General features: G+C 47.7%; 1 protein-coding gene across 1 annotated transcript in view; it reads right to left on the bottom strand.

The window, feature by feature from the left end:
* The window catches only part of LOC149348982 (ras-related protein Rab-37-like), a 137953-nt gene that overhangs the window by 78091 nt on the left and 34685 nt on the right, over positions 1-25177 (bottom strand). Inside the window, exon 2 of the mRNA XM_089541073.1 lies at positions 1721-1831. Coding sequence (XP_089397199.1) covers positions 1721-1831 — 111 coding nt within the window. The remainder of the gene's footprint in view (positions 1-1720; positions 1832-25177) is intronic.

Raw genomic sequence — 25177 nt, 5'->3', positions numbered from 1 at the left:
GCAAGTTTGAAGTTTTAAAATTGGTTGGCTAAGTCGCCACCACTGAGTTAATTCAAAACAAAATTTCCATAGCCGCTCGCGGGTGCGACACCAGCGGTTGCATTTCCGTGAAGCCGGAATGCAGAAACCCGTGTGTACTGCTACTGAAACGCATATTCTGGAGAACCCAAGTGGATTAAATTAATTTGTAGCTGTCCAATATGGCGCACCTCAGGACTCCCGATGTAACCTTGATACTACGATTGATTGATTGATTAAAAACATCTTTATTTGTTCAATATTCTCAGAACATGTGCGTGGGCCGCCTAGTCCGGTAGTCCACTGGCTGCTGCTGCTGCGCTGGCCCTCCCCACCGGCCAGTGCTGACGGTCAGGATCATCGCTGAGCAGAATAGCCTCCCACTGCTCCTCCAAGGGGTTGGGAATGGGGTCAACTAAGGGATTATATTGGCATGCCCACGCCATACGGTAGAGGTTAGCTGCCTCTCCGCAGTGTGGGCACTGCGGGGAGTATAGTGTAGAGTACCATTGGTGTAATTTAGCTGGTGTTGGGTATGTGTTGGTTTGTAGTCTCCGAAATCTCCATCTTGAAGACACGTAGTCTGTCGCGTTCATCTTCTTTTGTGGATTTGGCATAACTTGGTTATTCGGGAAATCGCGGACCCATTCTTGAAACACCGGATAGAAAAACCGAGCCATCGCTGCACTGTTTACATGGTTACACAATTTAGGGGCCTGCAGACCCTAGTCATGTGACGTCAATTTGCAGGCGCGCCTATGCAGGAAATCCTGGCTGTGCAACTACATGGCGGTCGCATATGCGCAGGCCGGTTCATCCCGTCGCGGCCACATGAGCGGGATAATTCGTTTGTCCAAACATCTGATAATAACCCCGCCCGTAGGCATGGGAAAGCGGGCAAGGTTTACCCGAGCGTCCTCCAGTCACGTGTTCTGAAAACAAGGGTGCAGCATGGGACAAAACTTGACACTCCTCCCCCTTTGAACCTCCCTCGCCCCTTTTGTACAATGATTTTTGGGCCGCTTTCAGTTTAAGCTTTTGATTTCGCCCTTAAAAATAAAAAACTTTGAGATCACTGCGGCGACCCGCATTGGAGCAATGCGAAAGCAAAACGTCCACACACTAAGTCGACGTCCGTGGCTGTTCTGACGTCCGTCTACTATATCGACGTCCATGGCTGTTTTGACGTCTAAGATTATTTTACGCATTTAATTAATTACATAATTAAACCTCATCAACCAATTTTGTTCCCGCGGCAACATTTTATCACGCACTATCTGTCACAATCACACTTTCACACAGTTATCTTCAGAGAACGACGTAATCGTGCGGACAAAATTGAGGACACTTTTTTGCTGAAGCGACAGAGCCATATAATGCCCTCGCATTAATAATGTGTCGGCCGTTGCCAGAATAGAACTGCCACGCAAAAGCCTCTCGCCATCCACGAAATGTGAGAATGAATAGAGTGCACACTCGGCGACTGCGAGATTGAATGTAGGGTCCATACTGGGCGACAGCTGGAGCGCGTAATACGCCGCGCCTTTATCTAAATCGTTACTGTTGTGTTCTCTTTGTATCAGCAGCGTGAGTGAACGGCGCAAAGTGTTCACGTCGGCACGCCACGCTATTATTCCTCTACGCGTCGAATCTTTTTCCATATACGAGCCCCCGCGAGAGTTAGGCCTGCGGCATGGCTGACCCTGAAGTCCATGCCGACGGTGGAGATGTAGGCTCCGCTGAGGAACGAGCCATCCTTGTAGCGGATCAGCAGACACGTCTTGCCCACGCCGGAGTCACCCACCAGCATCACCTGCAAGGCGAGGGCGGGAGAAAACGGATAGGAGTCAAATGCAGTGAACAGGAGAAAAAAAACTCAATGCCAGCGCGGCTCGAAACCACTGGAATCCACCAGGAAAAGAAAAACAATGAATAAAATTTAGTAACAGTGCTCCATGACGGTAATGGTAACAGCCTCCGTGTCACACTCCTTACTTCTCGTCCGTTCAGTAAATCAATTTGCTTTAAACTTCATTGTTATTCACTGAATGTCTGGCTGGGTAATGTAACAGCCTCTGTGTCACACTCCCTACATTTCGTACGTTTAGTAAATTTATTTCACATTACATTCTATTGTTCTTCCCACACTGACTGGCTGGGTAATGTAACAGCCTCACCCTACTTTTCGTTCATTTAGTAAATTTACTTCGCATTACATCCGATTGTTCTTCCCAAAATGACTGGCTGGGTAGTGTAACAGCCTCAGTTTCACACTCCCTAGTTTTCGTCCATTCAGCGAATTCATTTCGCATTAAATTCCACTGTTCGTCACGGAATGACTGGCCGACTTGATGCGCCACGTCTTTACCGAAAGTTTAGTCACTGATTTCGCATACTCGGGGAGTCTCCTAACAACAGTCGTGAACAAAACCAACTGAATGTCTGTACCGAAATGCCGGTGAGAGGACGAAGTAATATCTCTTTCTCTCTATCTACCAACTGCCACTGACTTCTTAACAAAATGGTGACTATGTGTACGAACAAAAAAAAGTATGGATGTGCGAAGGAAGACAGCAAGGGGAACAAATAAGAAAAAGCGTGAAGGGTGAAAAGACTATTTCCATAAGACGCTATGAAACTGTCTACGTGAGTTTGCGGCTTGAAAGTAATTTCGTGTTTGGAATTTTATACATCATGTCTTTTTCTAAATTGCGAAAGCTCTATATACTGCCGATTTATGACTTGTCGTTTCGTGTTTTCAAGCAACGACGTCATGCATAAAGCAGAAAGACTGCTGCTCATGCCAAACAGTGGTGGGAATCTTGTCAAAGTGCTGTGTTAGTAGCTTTTGTTCTTTCAAGTACGATTTCCTCTGTTAGGCTTTAGAAAAATGCTGAACAAAGACATCGGAAAGAAAAAAAACGGGGGAGAATGCTGTTTCGATGTACTGTAGAAGAGCTCTCTGTTCCGATAGCGCGTATAGAGCCAAGGTTGAGTCGTGGACGCCTCCGGGATTCCGAACGGGTCGAAAATCATTCGAATTGCGTCCGCCCACCATCACGGCGTTTCACACAGCAGCGCTGGTTTGCAGACAGACATTAATTCGTCCCCGACATTCGGCTGGACAGGGTACGGCGGCGTCGATGCGAAATTCCCCACAGGGACATCGCAGCCTTTCCGCTGTCCTGACGAGCGAGTAATTCCAACGCGAACTAGTTGGCGAACGGCGAAATCATAGACGGAAACTGTGGAGAGGATAGACAGACAGCAAACTGCGCTGGCTTGCACACTCTGTCTATTCTTTCTTTCTTTCTTTCTTTCTTTCTTTCTTTCTTTCTTTCTTTCTTTCTTTCTTTCTTTCTTTCTTTCTTTCTTTCTTTCTTTCTTTCTTTCTTTCTTTCTTTCTTCCTTTTTTTCTTTCTTTCCTTCTTTCTTTCCTTCTTTCCTTCTTTCTTTCCTTCTTTCTTTCTTTCTTTCTTTCCTTCTTTCTTTCACACACACACACGCACATATAGGCCGCCACGGTGGCTCGGTGGTTATGGAGCTCGGCTGCTGACCCGAAAGACCCGGGTTCGAACCCGGCCGCGGCGGTCCAATTTCGATGGACACGGCCCCCTAGAATTTCGATGGAGGCGAAATTCTAGGGGGCCGTGTAATGTGCAATGTCAGTCCACGCTAAAAAACTCCAGGAGGCCGAAATTTCCGGAACCCTCCACTACGGCGTCCCTCACAGCCTGAGTCGCTTTGGGACGTTAAACCCTCATATACAAACGAACAATGCAATGCATACATATACTCGGAGTACAATGCCCTACATTGACGTAGTACCAACTCCTTCACTTGCTACATCTCCCTTCCATACTGGTGTTGCCGCACCAGTGTGGTTCTGTACACATTAGTTATTCGAATACGTGTGGACGTGTGTGTGGTGGGGTGGTGGAGGGGAGGGGGGGAGGGGGCAAAATGAACGTGCAAGTCAGAGCAGCTTTATCCTCACCCTTTACTGCGCTGTTCTGCATCTCTCTCGAATTAGCCCACACCTGCACGTTAATGCTGGCGAGCTCCCCAACGGTTGACGACCTCGTTTGCGGCACTTGCGACCAGCTGCGCCCGACCCTTCCTTGTATTCAATGTTAAAATGTATAGCATTGCTCTATCCGCAGCGTTTCCGGGATTCGTGGCAACGGCACCGTTGTCCGTGGCAGCTACAGGCACAGAACCAAGGATAGCAGAAGATGTAGCAGACAAAGAAGACGAGGCATAGCGCAGTCACTTCACCAGCCACCGGAAACCTAACGCGATAACGTCAAGTGACGGTGCTATATGGATAAATTAAACGGGTCTCTTTCAAGTAGATCATCGTTTGCTCGGTGACGTCATAAAACTACGTATCTGCCTTTTGACTTTGACAGTGGGTTCGTGTGCAGTCAGTCAGCGTTAAGTCTCTGACGTCACAACACCACAGGCGACTGACTGTCTGCGTACGTTGTTGTGACAGCCTGCGTGTATGCGTGAAGCAAACATCGCGTCCGAGTGAGAGTGTATTCATAGCGTGGCAAAAGCGCTACAGCTATCACCTGCTACTTCGCACTTCAGGACGAGAAGCCGTGCAGTTTTACAGGCACTCCCATGTCATCTTCATCATCATCATCAGCCCGACATCGCCCACTGCAGGGCAAAGGCCTCTCCCATGTCGCTCCAATTAACTCTGTCTTTCGCCAGTTGCGGCCACTGTATCCCCGCAAACTTATTAACCTCATCCGTCCACCTAACTTTCTGCCGCTTCCTGCTACGCTTGCCTTATCTTGGAATCCACTCCGCTACCCTTAAGGACCAGCGGTTGTCTTGCCTTCGCATTACATGCCCTGCCCAAGCCCCCTTCTTCCTCTTGCTTTCGACTGGGATGTAATTAACCCGCGTTTGCTCCCTCACCCACTCCGCCCTCTTCCGATCTGTTAACATTACACCTGTCATTTTTCTTTCCATAGCTCTCTGCGTGGTCCTCATTTTAAGTTGAACCCTTTTCGTTACCTTTCATGTTCCTTCCCTATGGGCGAGCACCGGTAAGATGCAGCTGTTCTCGTGAGGGATATTGGTACCGAAGTCCTTTGTACCGGACTCACGGTCCTGTATAGTGTAAAGTACTCACCGCCTTCTATAAACATAGCCATGTAACCTCAGTGTGTATGCTATAAAAGAACGTATACAAGACGCACGTAACATAAATGAAGCCAGAACCGTGTTCATTGGACCAAGGCTGGCCCGGCGTTCGGTAGAGTTAATGAGGAGGGTGGGAACAAGTCAAGTCAGATTTATTTACATCATTATGATGTGAGCAGGCTCAGACAAAAAGCGAACTATTTTTGCTTGAGGGAGCCCGAGCCCTCCTGCAGGGCGTACCGCAAACCCAAAAGTTTTAAAAAAAGTTTTAAAAAATTTATACGCAGTACGTATAGACTATAATGCAAGAAATTCAGAGCCATCGATATAAACTCGGTATATAAATCGATATATAAATTGATATATAAACAGCAATCAGTGTGACTACTTTGCATTGCAACAGGAGGGGAAAAACATCTGGTGGTCTTCTTTTCCCGCTTCTTTCCTCATTAATTTTCTCTTCTTTTTGTGACAGGGAGAAAGTACGCTGTGTGAGCAGGCATTCCTTGCCCGCGCCTCGCTCGTGTGAGCCTGTCTAAAGGCACTGGTGCGCACACGTGTAAGTGTTCTCCCGTATCAGCTACAACGCCTGCGCCCCCCCCCCCCCCCCCCTCTTCCTCTCCGTAGCTTCAGCAAAGGGCATCGCGCCGCATTTCTGGCGCGGCCGGGTACGGCATCTGGCGCCTAATTAGACCGGACTCCGGCAAGCCGAGGATTTGCGCCGACGCTGTTATCCTGCCGCTGCGCCCCGCTGCTGCCACAACAGGCGCGCATGCATGAAGAGGCACGTAGACGGGAGCCGACGTTTTTGCAAAGCAGGAAGCCGACGGGCCTGCGCGGCAGACTCAGCAGCTGCGCCGATGCCTCGGCTTCTGGGGCCCCGGCCACACTTTGCTCTTCTTGCGGTATCCGTGAAAACTGCTATAGTTTCTTGTAGAAAAGATTAGAACTGCGCGAATGGGACAGGACAGGAGAATGAAGAATACAGACGGCAAACACAGGCGCAGGCGCAGACGATGAACACAGGCGTCTGTGTTCGTCGACTGCGCCTGCGCCTGTTTGCCGTTTTTGTTCTTCGTTCTCCTGTCCTGTCCCATTCGCGCAGTTCTAATCTTTTCTACAAGAAACCAACTAGCCCGCAAGAACGTTCTACTTCGTCATAGTTATAGTTTCTTCCCTTCGCTCTTTATTTCTTTCATTCCTTAGTTACTCTTATTTTCCCCTTCATTTTTCTTCCCGTCTTTCTTTCTTTCTTTCCTTCTTTCTTTCTCTCTCTCTCTTCCTTTCTTTCTTTCTTTTTTCTTTCTTCAGTTAGTCTTATTTTCATCTTTATTTATCTTCCCTTCTGTCTATGCTTTCTCTCTCTCTTTTTGCTTCCAATCTTTCTTTCTTCCTTTTTCGTCTCTCCTTCTCATCCTTTCCTTCCTGTCTTCGTGGCTTCCTTGATGTCCTTCTTTCTCTTTCTTCTTCCTTCTTTTCCTTTCTTTCTCTCCCTTTCCTACCTGCGGCGGAACTCGAAAAGAAGATCCGAGGCGCTTACATTAGCGTTTCAGCTGCGTCAGTAGCGAGGATGTCCACGCAAAAAAGAAAAGAAGGAGCAGCGCTAAGGATATTTTAATTAACTAAGATTCGCAGCTTTTTTACGTCAATTACGCCTCGTCAACATAATGATGAGTTTCGCCGTTACCCTGAAACGGTAAAGGTGAGGGCGATACTAAAAAGTAGGGGTGTGCGAATATTCGAAATTTTCGAATATATTTCGAATATCATATTTTTAGTATTCGCATTCGATTCGAAATCCAAGTATTTGTGTTCATTCGAATATTCGACCCGGCACGAATATTCGTATCTAGCCGAATATTCATTGTGAGCACCGGCGTTCACGGTCCGCAAGCCCTATCGACAGAGACATAACAACACGGCGGCGCCCAGAGCAATGCGCATGGATGAAGGAAAATTTTTCCTTCGAATTTTTTCTTCGAGGAAGGAAAATTTTTCCTTCCTCCAAGGGCCAAGCCGTAGCTGACTGCGCTGGTGAGCTTTTTTGTGGCTATACCTGCGAAGCTGCTATGGTCAGAGCTGTGCACGAAGTACCTCACAATACGCGCCAGGTCAGTGCTAAGTGAGAGGGAATTTTCTGTGGCTGGAGGAGTCGTTCCAGCTAGAAGGGGAACTATTTCTGCCTGACCATGTGGAGCAGCTGGTTTTCTTTCACGACAACCTTTTATGTTCATCCCAGCAACGCGCTTTTGTGCTGATGGTTTGGTTTGGTTTGGTTAATGGGGTTTAACGTCCCAAAGCGACTCAGGCTATGAGAGACGCCGTAGTGGAGGGCTCCGGAAATTTCGACCACCTGGGGTTCTTTAACGTGCACTGACATCGCACAGTACACGGGCCTCTAGAATTGGAAAGCTAGCCTTAATCAATGCTGTGTACTAGCCGTCCTCTCGGATATTTCCACTCTTCTAAGAATAATGTTCGACACTTTGATACTTTTTGTGCAGCCACACACACCTTTTGTGTTCATTTAATCATCGATAGTTGAACTGTGATGTTCTTGGGTGGTCAAATAAATGTTTTGTAGTGGTTAAATGCGTCTGTCCTTGATTATTCGATATTCGATTCGATATTCGATTCGATATTCGGAATCAAGTATTCCTATTCGATTCGTATTCGAAAATTTTGATATTCGCACACCCCTACTAAAAAGCTGTACGCTTCATTAATCCATATACATAAAAAAAGCGGTCCTGCGCCTTGACTGAGGGGACGCTGGCTGCTTCCTTCAATGGCGATATAAAGCATGCCCTTAGAGGCAGCTCAATGGAGAGACCTGCCGAGACTCTTTTTCAAGGCCCGCTCCCGCTCACATCGCAAATGAAGCCAGAAATGAATCGCGTTGCAGACTCAACAAGATTCGTAGCAGATATAGCTCGAGCGCGCGGTCTGGTCTATTTGACCGGTGCGTCTAGTAGTTGCGTTAATTGCAGAAGAGTGCAAATACGGGCTGGTTGGTACATGTTTGAAGAATTGGAAAAACGTTAAAACGGAATTGCGCTAATGTATACCAGAACAGGGGAACTACTCTTCAACTGTGCAGAACGAAAACTCCTACAGAAGTCAGTGAAGCTCGTGTGTGCGTGTACAAATGCGGCTCCTCAAAAGATTTAGAAGCTTCCAACTGCGGCAATCTAAGCGGACGCAATGCAGATGAATCCATCAGTAGAGATCGATACGATAGCCCTATTAGCTGATTGATCTACGTACAGACCACCCGCCCCGTCCACGACGGATTCTGGTGCAGCCACGAATAGTATGAGTTAGAAGAAAGGGTTATGTCTTGTTCAGCCACGGAGTTTTACGGTTGTAAACGTTATTACCAATGTCTCAACTTCATGCACACGACCCGAACGAGCAAGAACTTTGGGGAAAAGTGTCGTCTGACGAGATCCAGCGCAATCCAGTCCACATACTCAGAGCAAGCCAATTAAAGGGAAATTGCATAGGTTTTAGAAATCAGCGAGCTTAAAGGTGCACTGAAGAGGATTCTGAACTTGTCTTTTTGTCGCGGGAACTCGATCTACACGTTCCTAACATTCTTAGAAACTGCAACTTATTGCCCTGTATGGCCGATTTCCCTAATTAAATCTAATTAACGTCCGGCTCCCGCCATTTTTTTTTAATTCTGCCTCGTACGATGGGCGGAGTCGACCAACGCGTGAAGTTCCTTTCAGCCAGCTCCGTGGAGGCTTTGCTTTGGCTTTATTTTGTTTTTTAGGTTTCCATGAATAAATAGTTTCATTCGCAGATAATATAGCCGCAAAATAAGCCCGCAGAAATAAAAATATGCGCGGACTATTTGCTACTACGGACTACTACGTATTACTCCGCCGATGGCAGAGCGGCAAGCCGCCAGGGGACTGGGTGAAAGGCACTCCACGCGTTGGTCGACTCCGCCCACCGTACGAGGCAGAATTCAAAAAAAAAGGGCGGCAGCCGGACGTTAATTCGATTTAATTAGGAAAATTGGCCACACAGGGCAATAAGTCGCAGTTTCTAAGAATGCTAGGGACGTGTAGATCGAGTTCCCGCGGCAAAAAGACAAGTTCAGATTCCTCTTCAGTGCACCTTTAAAGGGACCATGAAAAGAATTAAAAGCCGCTTGCAAATGTTAGAAGTGATGCTCAGAAGCATTGACACCAAGTATGAGTCTTCGGAACTGAGCCGGCAATTTATTATGAATTTTTGAAAATCGTGTTTTTTAAAATTCGCGGGCCGTTTGGTGTCTTCGTAGGGAGCAATTCTGAAACCAAAATCGGGAAAACAGACGTCACTAGTCCCATGACGTCGGCAGGCCACCACACGCTGTCATTCGCTAGAGCCGCGGCAGCTTCGACGTCACGGGCACACTTCCGGTAGCGGTGAAAATCGTCTGCTCGAGCTGCCGCGCGACCCCCTCGGGCAAGCGCGAGCGAGGGCATTGCCTTCGCGCATATGGTTTTAATTTACCTCTGCCGCCTCTTTCTGTCGCGAGTTCGCGAGCCACTCGCAGTGCTTTTTCGACCGCCCAAGATGAATACGCCTTGCTGTGTCGTCGGCTGCAAACCCAGTGACTGGCGAGGTGTTGAACTCAGGCATGTTATTCCTAGAGACGTGCGTGAGCGAGCAGCCTAGATGGAGCGCATCGGACTGCCAGCGTCGCAATCCAAGAAAGCGCCGAGACAAGAGAGACGCTGCCGACCATGCTGCCGACGCACGCTGCTCCTCGGGAGTGCGACAACCGGAAGTTGTAAACCGAACGTCAACGAATGACGTATTCATGGGCGGAGCCCAGTCCCGGAGCTGTTTTCTTTATTTTTTTATGGTGCCCCGCGCGTACGAGTTGAGGGGGGAGAGGAGGAGGGTGATTTTTAATCGCCTATAACTTCGTTGTTATTGACGCTAGCTCAAAAATTCCTGCGCTGGAGTGACGAGTGATGGATTGCCTATCTTTACATAATCTCAATTAATTTGTTTCATGGTCCCTTTAAGAGGGTCGAATGTGTGAAACTTACAGGTAAAGCATGCGAAGTCTTTTTGGGCTAGCACTTCAAATAGTGAAGTAATCGTCGATTAAAATCCGGACGCCCTTCAAGCTTCTCCGCAACGCACAACGCCAAGTGAGGGGCACATGATGACGTCATCGAAGGTATCGGTACATTTCCAATGCACAAACGCCGGCTTTAAAGAAAAAAAAACAACGCCACCGAAGGCGATCCCTGCCGAGAGTTGTTTGGCAGTGTATAACGAGTCAGGGCAGGGTGTGGCTGACGACAGCGGTAATTTGAAATCATACCTTCCGTGACGTCACGCTGAGTTTTACTCCTCCGGTGCACTGAGGAGAAGCGCAAAATTCAATCGTCGTTTACGTCACTATTTTAAATGCTAGTGCAAGAACACTTGGCATGCTTTACCTACAGCCTATATAGATTTGAATCCTTGAATATCGCGAAATTCTAAAAAAAAAGTGGTGCAGTTTTCCTTTAAAAAAATTTAGTGCGTCCGAGTCGCCAGGGTGCGCTGGTTGTTCGCAGAAGGATGGAGAGGAGGAAAGACTGCGAGCCTCCATGACTGACACGCTCATGGCTGGCATCTGAACAGCGGCCGACGGCACGAACGATGAAGGGAGAGAACATGAATGAAGGGACAGATAGACAGAATGAGGGAGGAATCACAGCGGATAGACAGAAAGAAGGTGCGATGGGGGAGAGACGATTCACAAACAATATGTAGTGAAAAACGCACAAATGTAAAAAAAAAAATCAACGCGCGTAAAAGTGAACTGGTGCGGGGGAGCAGAGTTCCTTTCAGTTCCACCCCACCGGGGTGGCTCAGTGGTTACGGCGCTCGGCTGCTGTCCCGAAAGACGCGGGTTCGATCCCGGCCGCGGCGGCTGAATTTCTTGAAGGCGAAATTCTAGAGGCCCGTGTGCTGTGCGATGTCAGTGCGCGTTAAAGAACCCCGGGTGGTCGAAATTTCCGGAGCCCTCCACTACGGCGTCTCTCATAGCCTGAGTCGCTTTGGGACGTTAAACCCCAATAAACCAAACCAAACCATCCTTTCAGTTCCTAACGGCGAGAGAACGAATAGAGTGCCTCGGCCAGTATAGAGGAAACGCGTGAGTGTATACAGCGATGAGCGGAGGAAACACGCCCCCTTCGTTTCGGGCCACAGTTGCAACCGTATAGGCAATTTGGACTGTTTCTTTGGTTGCTTGGTAGTTAGCCTTTGTTTGATTGTTCACATTCTTCCTTTGTTTACTCCCTTGTTTGTTTCTTGACTGTTTTTAAGGATTATTTTAATTTTTACAGATTTCCCTTAAGAGCTGTTAAACATTCGCCGGTGTAGTCTGGGCCGATGCCCTTATAAAAATTAACTTCAGAGAGTCTATAAATTTCTTATAGACTCTATTGGCTTCGTATAGCTATTTCGTTTTGTCTGTTCATAGTATATAAACTTTCTATCGACAAAAATCTACTAAAAGTGCATGCGCATACATCGATAGATTGTCTATAGACTGTCTATATCATTTGTACTGCCTATGGACTGTTCTCTATGATTTCTCTATAGAGAGTATAGCTTTTATAGATATAAGTATGTGGACAGTCTATAGACTGTCTAAAAAACTTCTGTAAGGGGGATTTCACAGCAAGGTGGACATTATGTACGTGACTGAGCTTAATCAACGATTAATCACCAAAAATTGACTAATTAGCGGCTTAGTTTTCAGTTTTAGGGTGCGAGATTATGTTTCGAGCTTGAAGGCTGTCGATATCGAAGGAGAGCCCAGTTTTTTTAATCTTCTGAATCTGAATTGAGGTTCCAAATATAGGGCGTCGAAAATACGCTTTTCAAAAATTCTTGGGGTGGCTTTACCGCGTTGCATATTTCTAAGCGCGCGTCGCTGCGCATAGTATAGTCGCCGAAATCACATTAACTGCTTCAACGGAACAAAACGCACAAATATTCCTCTATAAATGATGCATTAAAAATGCTAGCGACTCAGGCTTATAAATATGCAAGGCGGCGGCAAACCCAAATCGAGCAGCTCTCAGAAGCGTATTTCTGACGCTCGATATTTCAAACCACAATAGCACTCCAGAAAATTTCAAAACTGGACTCGCCTTCGATGCTGACCACCCTCAAATTCGCTGCGTTACCTTGCGCCCTAAAGCTAGGCTAAGAACTAAACCAAACTACCTAAATCTAAAAGCTAAAAGGTTGATTAGTTATCCTTAGTTTTTTCATGCTTTATTTATTGAGCTCTACCAACCCCATAACTTCAGCCTTTCTTTACAACCCACCTACACGAACCACATCGACGTCTCTCTCACAATTGTTGAAATAAAGATCTCTAAAGAGTTATAAGTATTGGTGAAATGTTTAGGGGAATCCCCTAAGGTGGAGTAGATTTCTAAAAAGGGAGTAATTATACTCATTGACATCCGAACCCCGGACCAGGACGAATTTTTCTTTAAATACGAAGTTTCTGAGTAGGCTGTATACCTTTCCTTTGTAGCCGTATGGTTGCGCTTGGATGGATGTCAATGAGTAATTACTCCCTTATTACAAATCTACTCCACCTTGGGGGATTCCCCTAAACATTTGACCACCACTGTTCCCACTTCGAGTTATTGATCAATTCGCTCTCGCCCTACCATAAGCTTGCCGTCCCGGTTAGCTCAGTTGGTAGAGCGACTGCTCCGGTGAAGCGGTGGTCCCGGGTACAAACCCGGGACCAGGACGAATTTTTCTTTCGTTACGCAGTTTCTGAGAAAGCTGCATAGCTTTCCTTTGTAGCCGTATGGTTGCGCTCGGGTGGACGTCAATGAGTAATTACTCTCTTATTAGCTGTAAAGTATCATCAGGTATATCCTGGTCAGCAAACTACAGGTCTAGCTTCGCATAGGCGCAAAAGTGTGTGAAAAAAAAAAACGGCACTTATATTCTCACTTTCACTGATGGCCGTGCCCATACAGTATGCACTCTAAGTACGATTACGCCTGTATGGGAGTGAAAATAGAGCAAGCCGTTCTCCAGCTCACTCCCTGCGCTAGAATACAGCTGACTCCTTTTTTTACTTCAGTCTGTTTAGAGAGGCATATACTTTCTAGACTGACATTCCGTGCGAATACCCCTCGGCGTTCCTCCGAAACTCGTACACTATCCCAAGCAGCACAAATCACGGAGCCAATATTGGAAACGTATTGGCAAAGGCCGGCCCAACCAAGGCCCAGTGTGAACCAACCATTTCCAATAATGGGCCGATTGCATGCGCTTCTTCGGATACTTAAAGGGCAACTGCAGCACTTTTTTGAGAATTTCGCGATATTCAAGGATTCAAATCTATAGATTCTGTAGGTAAAGCATGCCAAGTGTTTTTGCACTAGCATTTCCAATAGTGTCGTAATCGACGATTGAATTTTGCGCTTCTGCTCAATGCACTGGAGGTGTGCAAGAAAGTTCAGCGTGACGTCACGGAGGGTATGATTTCCAATTACCGCTGTCGTCAGCCACACCCTGCCCTGACTCGTTAGATGCTGTCAAACAACTCTCGGCAGGGTTTGCCTTCGGTGGCGTTGCTTTTTTCCTTCAAAGCAGGCGTTTGGGCGTTGAAAATGTATACCGATACCTTCGATGACGTCATCATGCGCCCCGAACTTGGCGTTGTGCGCGGCGGAGAAGCTTGAAGGGCATCCGGATTTTAATCAGCGACTACTTCACTATTTCAAGCGCTAGCTCAAAAATACTTCGCATGCTTTACCTGCAAGTTTCGCACATTCGACCCTCTTAAGCTCGCTGATTTCTAAAACCGATGCAGTTTCCCTTTAACGTTGCCATGAACGCGTTCACGGGTGGTAACAGACCCCTGTGCCCCACACTGCAGCCTAAAAAGCCGACACGACCTTTCACAGCCCGACGAATTCCCCTTAAGGAGTGACGCGTGCAACGTCGGAAACAGCTCGCTTCACAACAGAAGCCGGTCTCTAACTGTCCGCTCTGACGTCAGAGGCAGCGCTCCCTCCCAGCGTCCTCAACGCCAAAGGTCAGCGCTATAGGCGGCGGGATTAAAGACGGGACGACGGAAAAGCAAAGCGCGCACTCATTTCGCCGCAAATCGAACTCCTTTTTGTCTTCTTTTTGTTTTATTTGCCGGTCAACAAAGTGCGCATCGAACTCGAAGTGGACGGCTGGTACCGAGCGAGCTCGGAGGGTTTCGCGGCGTAAATGAGCGCCTGTTGTTTTTTTTTTTTTTCTCTCGCCGGTCACTCTATGCTTTCTGCTCCAAAACTACTTCGACAGAAAGGTCGGAGGTCGCAGCACCCGTACGCTTAAACCGTGGGGATTATGTAGATGCGTCTACTGTTTGCATATATATAGGAATCGGCGCGACTGGTGAACCTAACTTAACTTTGGTTAGCCTCCCGGGTGCTTTACTTGTTTCAAGTCTGTTCGGTGTTTGGGACTTTCGTTCGGGCACCGAACTAAACCTTTGACCTGAGTAAACGAGTGAAATGCGGAGCTGCATTGCAGGTCGCGTCATTACCAAGCAGCATAAGTAATCGGTGCAATATTGGAGACATATTGGGAAATGCCGGTTCTACAAAGGACTAGAGTGAAACCATCCATTTGAAAAAATTGCGAGGACACTTTGGCGACGAAAGTGTTGAGAGGCGAAAGCCGAGGACACTGTGCCGTGACGACTTCCGGTGGATACGACGTCACACCATCCCCGTGGCTGCATCGATGCCCAAACTGTATATATTTCGGGGATCTCGAGCGCTAATTGGGCTTAACTACACATTTTTCAATCTAGTTTGTCACAAATCCGACGTTTTTCCGACCATTCTGTGACAATTTTCACTATGCCGTGACGACTTCCGGTGGATGTGACGTCACACCGTTCCTGTGGCTATATCGACGTCCGCGCTAAAATTTCGACATTTTTGCTTATAATTAATGAACTCATTAACCTACAGTCATCAAACTTGGCTTCCAGGTTCATTTTTTCCTCCACTATCTGAAGCAACCATTGGTTTTCTTCTATCTATTCAGTTCCCATAGTTAAACGCGTGTGACACGCTTTGTTAACGGACGATAGTATGAGCCATTAAAGACTTTCGCCTTAATATTGGGCCGATTACCTGTGCTGCTTGGATAGCAAACAATCCAAAGTATTATAGGAAAGAAGTCGTTGTATGCGCTTCGATATTGCGCTGGCCACTCCGCTTTAGATAGTTATTTTAACTCTTTGCGTGTATTTATTAAGATAACTTAAGTCGATTTCCAGAACGAGCTCTAAGAACAGACTCAAGTTTTGCCAAGTGTCTTCGCTTTTTAAAGCCCCACATTTTGTTGTCATTTTACATTAGCGTCCGTGGATATGCAGTGAGTATACCCCTAAGCATTATCTGGTGGCGAGAGAACAATGGCCCTACGTTGCGTAAACAATGGCTCTATTTCAGCGGAAGGATGAGTAAACGGTGTGCGTTACATATATGGCGGAACAATGGACCAACGTTGGTTGCACGTCCGCAAGGATCGGCTGACGTTGGTATTGTACACTGGCCCTAATATTCGTCCACTGTTAGCAGCCAATGTGAATTCTCCTGTTTGTTGAAGTCACTTCCCAGCGGCCAATGGGGCTGCTCCAGTCTCGTGACGTCACTGCCATACAGCCAATGAGCGAATTTTATGACAGACGACGCATTTTGGTCTTATGAGGCATATAATGCTATCGAATAGAAAAAAAACTAATAATGGTCGGAAGGGAAGCCCCAGTGCTGAGTTCAGGCGAAGACAAGTTCTCTTGTCGAAACGTTGGCGAGAGGACTCGGGATCCTTCCCGACTATAGTTTTTTTTTTTGTTGTTGTTGTTGGTGTGAAAAATTCCTTCTCCCTGCGCTCAGTCTATCAGCAGTTCGAGGATCAGAAAACGGCAATGAAGTACAAAAAAAAAGAAATAACCGCTCGCGCATCACTGTTGCATTAAAATAATACTCCTACAGGAAGTCACACTCCTTTTTTCAAACCTTCTTCGCGAAGCATCTTCGAGTATGTGCTGCAAAGTTAAGATCACACACGAACAGAAATCGTTTTCTTCGTTATCGTTTATTTTTATTTATTTTTATTTTGTAAAACGCCTTTGTGCCTGTCACTCACGTCACACGGTATACGTCCCGATACGTGTGCAGTGACCGCACAGACAGTCGCGTAGGGCTTCGACTCCGCGCCGCTTCTCGATGAGAAAGAGGGAAATGGGAAAAGCACGCTTGTCAGCGAGAAGACTTTACCGGCTGGCTACCCAGCAGTGGGAGAGAGGGAAAACGAATGTAAAGAAGAAAGAGAAGGTTCATGTAAGGGCCGAGGAGCGTAACAATAATAATAATTGGTTATCAGGAAAGTACAAGCGCAGTAACTGCACGCCTCACATCTCGCTGAACACCCCAACTACGCCAGAAGGGAAGGAATTAAGCCGAATAAGATAAGAAAGTAGCATGATAGAACGAGGCGCCGTAATGGAAAGCTCCACGTTAATTTCGACCAACTGCCGGATTCCTTAACCTGAACTGACCTCGCACGGCACACGGTCGTCTTTTGCACTTCGAGTCCATGGAAACGTGGCCGCAGATGCTGGGATTCAATCCCGGCACACGGCGATCAGCGTCCGAACGCGTAAACAGTGAGCCACCGTGGCGAACACGTGGAATTTCTTCTCAGTGTCAGCGTATGACGTGGGCAGCAGATATTCCACTTACGCTGTATACGCGGCGTTTGCACGCGCGAGCACGCCTGTACACGAGTGAGAGCCGGATCCGTCGCGTAATCGTGCAGAGCAGCTCGGGGTCAGATTTACGCCCTCGACTCGGATATACGGCATGGCCTCGAGTGCCGGAACAGCTGTCACCTCTCCTAGCTCCCCTGCCCTCGCAGCTCTTCCGCGGCATGTGGAATTCAAGCGCCGCAAGCGCGTGCAGGATGCAGGAATAAGCAGTACGAAAGCTTCAGACACGCACCCGTGTTTTAAGGCGAAAGTCTTATACACTCTAAACAGAAACGAGTGAAAAGGGAGTAAAGTTGTCCTCTAGCGCAATACATTTTATAAAAGATAGTGCGCCAGAGGACATGTTACTCCCTTTTTTGCTCTCATGTCATCCTCAGCAGCATCAGCCTGGCTACTTTTTGGGAATGAAATAATAGCGCAAAAAGAGACTCACGAAAGGCCGAGAAAAACAGGGACAGCGCATGTCCTTGTCTTTCAAGGCTTTTCGTGAGTGTCTTTCTGCGCTGCTGTTTCATTCTAAAAAAGTTATTCACCATATCGTCCGTCTACAAGTTTTGCATCCTACCTACGTCGACTGCAGGACAAAGGCCTCCCCATGTCTCTCCTGTTAACCCTGTCCTTCGCCAGTTGCGGTCACCGTATCCCCGCAAACTCCTTAATCTCATCCGCCCACCTAACTTTCTGCCGCCCCCTGCTACGCTTGCCTTCTCTTGGCATCCTCTCTGTTATCCTTAAGGACCAGCGGTTATCCTGCCTTCGCATTACATGCACTGTCCAAGCTCACTCATTCCTCTTGATTTCGACTAGGATGTCATTAACCCGCGTTTGTTCTCTCACCCACTCCACCCGCTTCCCATCTCTTAACGTTGTACCCATCATTTTTCTTTCAATAGCTCGCTGCGTTGTCATTAACTTATAAGCAGAGCCCTTTTCGTTAGCGTCCACGTTTCTTCCCCGTAGGTGAGTACCGGAAAGATACAGCTGTTATGCACTTCTCAGGTTTAGAGTGCATGGCCCATTAGCAACGAAATCCAGCGTCTCTGTCAGCATCCAGGAAACGTGGTTCACAAAACTTCCCAAGGACGTCAGCAGTGAAGAAAAAATTTCTTCCGACTACCTTCAGATTCCGAAGCGAGCTCGCAACCCATAGGGAATCACAAAACCTCGTTGATTCTTGGCGAATAAAGGGGAACCTATAATGTATGCGTTGCCTGACGACTGTATGCTAATGAGTGGGTGTGTCATTAGAAAGGCAGAGAAAAAAGTATCTTCTGGCGGGCTAGTTGGTCTGAATCGTTCATATTTAAAACTGCGCGAACAAAACAAGGACCGAGCAAGAACACAGAAACACACACAAGCGCAGTTTTTACTTCAAACATTCCTGCCGGCATGACTACAAACCCTCCTTCCTTGTCAGCCTGCATTATTGTAAGGCCTTCCTCCTTCAAGAAGCTGACAATTTTCTTCAACGGAGGCTCCTTAGGAGGTCCTTCACTTACTGTACGAAGTAGGCAGTCCATTCCATCCCCGATGACACGATCCTTGTCCTGGCTGCTTGCGTAGTGGGCGATTTGTCGCTGCGCTTGTGTGTGTTTCTGTGTTCTTGCTCGGTCCTTGTTTTGTTCGCGCAGTTTTAAATATGAATGATGCAGAGAAAAAATATCAATTCAAAAATGAATTCCTTCGCCTTGAAAGCACTTAAGCAGGCTTAAGTTCCCTCCATAACTTTTCGGTGTTATCTTTGTCATGAATAGATCTCCTTATTTTGCTATTTGTGTTCCAGTTATCGCGTTCGCGTTTCATTTGTTGTTGACAGTATAATGTTGGAAGCGCTCGAGCATGTAGGAGCACCGGCTAAACATAAGGACGCGTGTGAGAAGCTCACGGCGCCGCACGACTTGGGAGCCGGCAGAGCGCAAAGCAACAGCAGTTACAGCAGCTGCGTGGGAATCCGCGCACGCGTGCTCAACGACGATAGAAAAAAAAAACACGCAAAAAAATGAAACGAGAAAGAGGAGCGGCAAAGCGCTCCAACAGGTGGCCGCGGGCTGCTCGCGAGACCCTCGCTTCGCCCGCACGGATTCCGCCGGTACTCCGCTGTGCTAGATCCGTGCAGCGGATGCGCTCTTCGCCAACCAGCGTAATTCCCCAAGCAGCACCGGTAATCGGCCCAATATTGGAAATGTATTGACAAAGGCTGGCCCTACAAAGGAGCAGAGTGGAGCAGTCGGTTTCCAATGTAAGACCAATGCTGGCCCAATATTGGCTAACAGTGGGCCGATTACCTATGCTGTTTGAGTCAGCGATTCGTCGAGCGTCAGGGCGCAAAGTAGACGTGACGTACACTGAAAGGGGCAACGGAGAAGCGGCGAGTAGCGAATGCATACAGAGTATCAACCTAATCAGAAAGGAGTTTTGTTTGGTTTATTGGGGTTTAACGTCCCAAAGCGCCTCAGGCTGTGAGGGACGCCGTAGTGAACGGCTCCGGAAATTTCGACCACCTGGGGTTCTTTAACGTGCACCCCAGGTGATCGAAACTTCCGGAGCCCTTCACTACGGCGTTCCTCATAGCCTGAGTCGCTTTGGGACGTTAAACCCCCATAAACCAAACCAAACTCCTTTCTGAATAGGGTTATACTCTGTATGTAAAGTATGTAAAAGGAATAAGCTGTCTTCTAGCGCACACCTTTTTATACTCCCTTTTTACTCTCATATAGGCGTATTTGTGCTTAGAGTATAAGAAAAAACGACAGTTACCACTGCATAACGATATTTTCAGTGACAGCTGTTTAAGGTGCTGAATATTGTGCATTCACTGTAATCTGTTGTGTTCTTCTTTCGTAAAGCGCACGTAACATCATTGCTTTTGGTTTCTGAGGAAAGGATATGGCGCAGTAACTGTCTTGTATATCTCGGCGGACATCCGAATCCCGCCGTAAGGGAAGGGATAAAGGAGGGAGTGAGAGAAGAAAGGAAGAAAGAGCTGAAGTAGCGGAGTGCTCTGGAATAATTTCGACCACCTGGGGATCTTTAACGAGCACTGACACCGCACAGCACACGGGCGCAATTTTTGCGTTTCTCCTCCATCGAAACACGGCCGCCGCGGTCGGGTTCGAACCCGGGTATTCCGGCTAAGTAGGCGAGCGCACTAACCACTGAGCCACCGCGGTAGGTCATGTGACGTCATTGCAAAATGTCATTGGTGGCGTCACTGTGCTCGGACAACTCCACGTGTAGAGTTGTCGTGACGCCATGCGTTACGCCATCATTTCACGGCTGTCATTGCAAAAACAAAAAAAGCAGCTGTAAGCCATAACACGAGCATCTAATACAAGTGGGTGCTATAGCACTGCTTCTTGAATAAATGTAAAACTTTGTAGGTGTGGTGTTTGGTCCCATTATGTGCACGTCTTATGTACTTAGCGCCGTGGCCATAACGAATCCATATGCCAACATGCCCATAATATATCGGCTTTAATCAAAGTTGTTCACAAGGCTGCTAGCCTGCAAGAAAGGTCCGCTGTCGGCCGGTGCACCCAAGGTTGGGCCAATGACGGTACATACAATGATACGATCATTAAAACACCGGTCAACGCGAAGCTGATACCAAAGGACAGGTATACAGGAGTCGGGACTCGTGATTGGCTGGCGGTAGCTGATGCTCCCGCCCCGCTGCATCGTTTTAGCGCGCACAGCCACCCCACACACCGCCTGCAATATGACAGGAGCGGTACGCGCCAGTATTGGTAAACAACGTACAGCCCAGCTTTGTGCGAATTCCAATCTACCGAATCGAAGGTCAGCCAGGCAACCAACACAGGTGTCTCATCAGTCATCATGCCGCACATGCAGTCTTCGACACACCTAACAACACGCACAAGGTTCCACAAGGACACCTTCGCTTAATTATCCCGTCGGCGAAACGCCACTCTCGTCGCAACCTGTCTGCGACTCTGCGTTCCAAGAACTTGGCCGCCGTGACGCGCAGTCGTTGCAATAAAAGCCGCTCTGCAGTAATGTCGAATCAAATCTCCCGTCCATTTCGCTTCAGCCAAGAACCTCCCTGATCTGTTTTCCGCCCCGAAGTTCTTCCAAAACGTTCCCAAAACGTCTACATCAAAACGTTTTGGACGATACATTGAAAAAATACGGATTGCGTTTCTGTTTTCTCCCGTGCTGGAACAAGACTAGGAGATACTGCACTTAAAGAAAAACATAACCATTTGTTAATTTTTTATATAACCTATTTTAAAACTAGTCGTTGGAATGCTCTGTCCACTTGACCTGACATTCAGACAGCAGAAGCCCGACATGTCCAGGCCCGTCTATTACTTCAGGGACTTCCTTACACTACTCTTCTCATTCCACGTGAGCTAAAATACTTCGTTCACAAGAGCTTTCCTCACACAGATCCCCTTACAGAGTGTCTCTTTTTATTCTTTTCACGTCGCTTTCCTCAACCGCGTCAAACGCAGTGCTTCATCCTGTTGCCATCATCCTGCAAGCGAGCGGAAATCTCCGGCCTGCCGTCTCATCAGCATACAATCTGGTTTCACGATGTATGTGCTCCACAAAACGCTAGCCATTCGGACATACGCCCCAGAAGAGAGCCATAGATTAAGCTGTCATTACCGCTAAGCGCCAAACTTCGCCTCCAGCGTGTTCATCGGAAGTGCGGAAAACGAAAATGTATCGGCACCGTGACAAACGGCCGGGAAGACTTCGCAAACAAAGCACCCTCTTTCTCCCGGCCACTCGGCGACCGTATTGGCTGCATCCCTGGCACTCTCGGAGATTCCCTTCATCCTTTCCCTTCACCTTCTTTCCCCCTCGCATTTTCAGCGCATGCAAATGAGCGCGAGATTTGCATTCAGCCCGAAGCAGTGCACAAGGCAGGCTTATAGCTAGCCTCGCAGCAAACGACGAATCGATGCTACACTGTGTGTGATATATACGCATGAGAACTAAAGAAAGAGAGGAAGGGAGCAAGGAGGGAGACGGGAAAGGAAGGAGTGTTACAAATTGCCCAGCCCTGTCTATATGCGTGAATTCGCCGCCGCCTGCTATACTGCAGTAGAAAGCCTAAATATGGATACTTTCGCGTAAAAGGGACAAATACGCCGTGTCGATACAGTTATTAGCATGATAAAAGGCGAGACCATTTATCGGCTCGCTTTTGTTTCCGTTGCAGCAGCGCTGAAACCCGGTGCTTTCAAAGCGTTCGTCTTGGGCACAAGTGCGCAGAGTTGTCGGTGAATTGCTGTTGGCGACCTGCACCACGTTTGTACCAATTGAATTCGAAACGCACCAGACGCAGCTTACGAAACCACCTATTAGGCTGCGAAATCTATGTGCGCTTTCGTAACGTCCGGTTTTGAATTACAGTGGGCGAGGAGGGGGGGGGGGGGGGGGGGGGGGGAAGCGAAGCGCGATGCTCAGCAATAGAAAACAGGTCGGCGAAGGGATAGAGATGAAAGCGTGACCTTTATTCCAGAGGCCGTCCGACACAGGCCACCCCAATATATTACCGCAATAACGTGTAGCGGACGATTGCTGGATGTGGAGACGTGCGAAAAAATGCGATATGAGTTTGCAAGTTACGTAACGACGAATGTCACGCGCAGAGGAGTTTTATAAGGCCCAAGATCAGTTAGATTAATGCTACGATTTGTTCGCCTGTCCGTCCCTCTGACCGTCCGTCGGTCCATCTTTACGTCCGTCTGTCCGTCTGTCTGTCTGTGTGTTTGTATAAGTAAAGGTGAAGAAGTAGCAAATCGGCCGGTAAGCGCATATAAGCGGAAAACCAGAATGTGATAGCCATGCATGAGCGCCACCTTTATAAAAATGGTCTGTAGACTTCCTATAAACTCTGTTGTTTCCTATAGATATTTATTTTTCTCTATTCATAGTCTATAGACTGTCCATAGACAAAAGTCTACTAAAAGTGTATGGCCATAAACCTCTAGATTGTCTATAGACTGTCTATAGCATTTGCATTGCCTATAGACTACTCTATGTTATTTGTATACAGAGAGTTTATAGACTTTATAGAAAGAGGTCTGTAGAGAGTCTATAGACTGTCTAAATAATTTGTAAGAGAAAGGGTTTGAACTACATGAATTTGATGACAGGATTGGCGAAAAGTGAACTGAAAGAGGTATCGCTTTATAACACAAGAGAGAGTTGCCTCCTATCTCCGAAGTTTTGGGCGGATTGGAAAGTTTGATTTTCAAAATACGGGCTCAGTGCTGACTTTCGCAACTGACTTGATCAGATCAGTTTGGCTCGCATCGACTTTCTGCGCTGGACATCGCGCCACACAACTCCGCTTTTCGAACGCATAATAAAGCAACACCGAAATAGCGCGCGTGTTTTTGTACGCATTTCGAAACTTCCCTGTTAAAGCGATCCTTTTGTCAGTCGACGCGTGTACATGTCGTTCTGCTCCCGTCCATGTTTTCTGAGCGCCCTTTTATTCTATGCAAACGACAGAATAAACGCGAGCTTGAATGCACGTCCTCTTCTCAGCTCCTAATCCACCAGTTGCTAATAGCTTAGCTGTCTTGCCATGAAGAACTACCCCGGAATAAACCGGCCAGTCAGGAGTAGGCGCAGTGCACAACCATACATCACTCCTTAGAGCTTTGCAGACGGCCCCCCGCCGCGCTGCGTGTTTATCTTCGTTAGGTTAGTTAAGCCTCTTAAGTTAAGCCAAACAAAAGGTGTATAAATAGGAACCAAGGAACTTCTCCGACGCCCAGCCTCTGTCAACACGGGCATACTCCCTCCCTTCCTCCTTTCTTCCTGGCTTTCAGCGGCGACAAATTTTAATCAGGACTCCGCGTCTGGCGATTACTCAGGCTGGGCCCGAGATAAGCTGGATTAGTGCCAGGGAAGAGGACATTGGTCGCCGGTATACTCGCGATGACTTCTTTTTTTTATTTTTAGCTTATTATTTTTCCGCCGTACGCTAATCCCGGAGCCAAACAAAGGCACGGGTTGGATCAAGTTACCCCCGGGAGATGAAAGAACCTGGCACCGCCTTCAACGTTTCCCCCTTTCACCCCGAGTGCTGCCAGTTCCGTGCCGAGCTGTACCGGCGCATCGCAATCGATCGCAGCGCTTTCAGGTATAGCGGTGGCCACAAACGTGAGATGCTTTCCGCAGATCACCTTCGCTACCATGGAAGAGAAAAAAACTCAGGAGGGAGCATGCGGCGATAACCTTGAAGCCTAGGCATAAAAAGTAAAAAAGAGAAAGTCGGTCCCCCTGTGATCACACCAAGTGATAGCGTGCGGTGATATGTACCACTGCAGCGCCCGCGCATGCGCGAATCAGCGCGCCAAACTGACTGTAGACCAATCTCCTTGCTGTAGATGCCCGCGCCATAGAGCGCGCAAACGCGCGTGCTAAAACATACCGGTACCAAAACATTAGGGACTGACTCGGAGAGCGAAAAACGGGGGAGGGAACGGCTTCATGAGAACTTGACTTTTGAATGCTGGCCGAGTGACGTGACGCTCTCGCCTTAGGTTTTTTTTTTCTATGGTCCTTATGCCAAACCAAGCTGGCCCGCCATGAATCGTTACATGGTCGCTTAGGCTGCACAGCCTAGGAGCGGAGGACAGAATAATGCGAACACAAAAAAGAAACTTCGAACAGTTTAAGCACCCACCTCCCTCCCCCCCTTTTCTAGTTAAAGATTGACAGTAACAGCTACGCCCTCTTTTCTCCTCCCCTCTCTCACATCCGCGCGCAATATCCCCCGATGTTTCGCAGAAGTATAAACAGGGTATCACGCAAACAAAAAGAAAATCTGGAACATCGGAAGAGTGATATAAAAGAAACGCCGCAAGTTGCTGGGAGTGCTTGAACCTTTCTCACTCCCCCTGATGACCATGAAGGGCGCCGTGACCTGATTGGTTTAGCAGTGTATGCTGAAAATCTCGCGCCATACAGAACAGGCAGAAAGGAGTACCCAGCACCACACAAATCCCTCAATAAGTTAGAAGAGAACACCCTTAGGTGACTACAAACCAACATATACCCAACACCAGCTAAATTACACCAGTGGTACCCTACACTATACTCTCCGCAGTGCCCACACAGTGGAGACGTAGCTAACCTCTACCATATGGTGTGGGCATGCCAATTTAATAACTTAGTTGACCCCAT

Source organism: Amblyomma mixtum, chromosome 4, assembly GCF_055824585.1.
Source record: "Amblyomma mixtum isolate Tamu chromosome 4, ASM5582458v1, whole genome shotgun sequence".
NCBI lineage: Eukaryota > Metazoa > Arthropoda > Arachnida > Ixodida > Ixodidae > Amblyomma > Amblyomma mixtum.
Note: the sequence above shows the minus strand (reverse complement) of the source record. Positions and strands in the feature narration are given on the sequence as shown.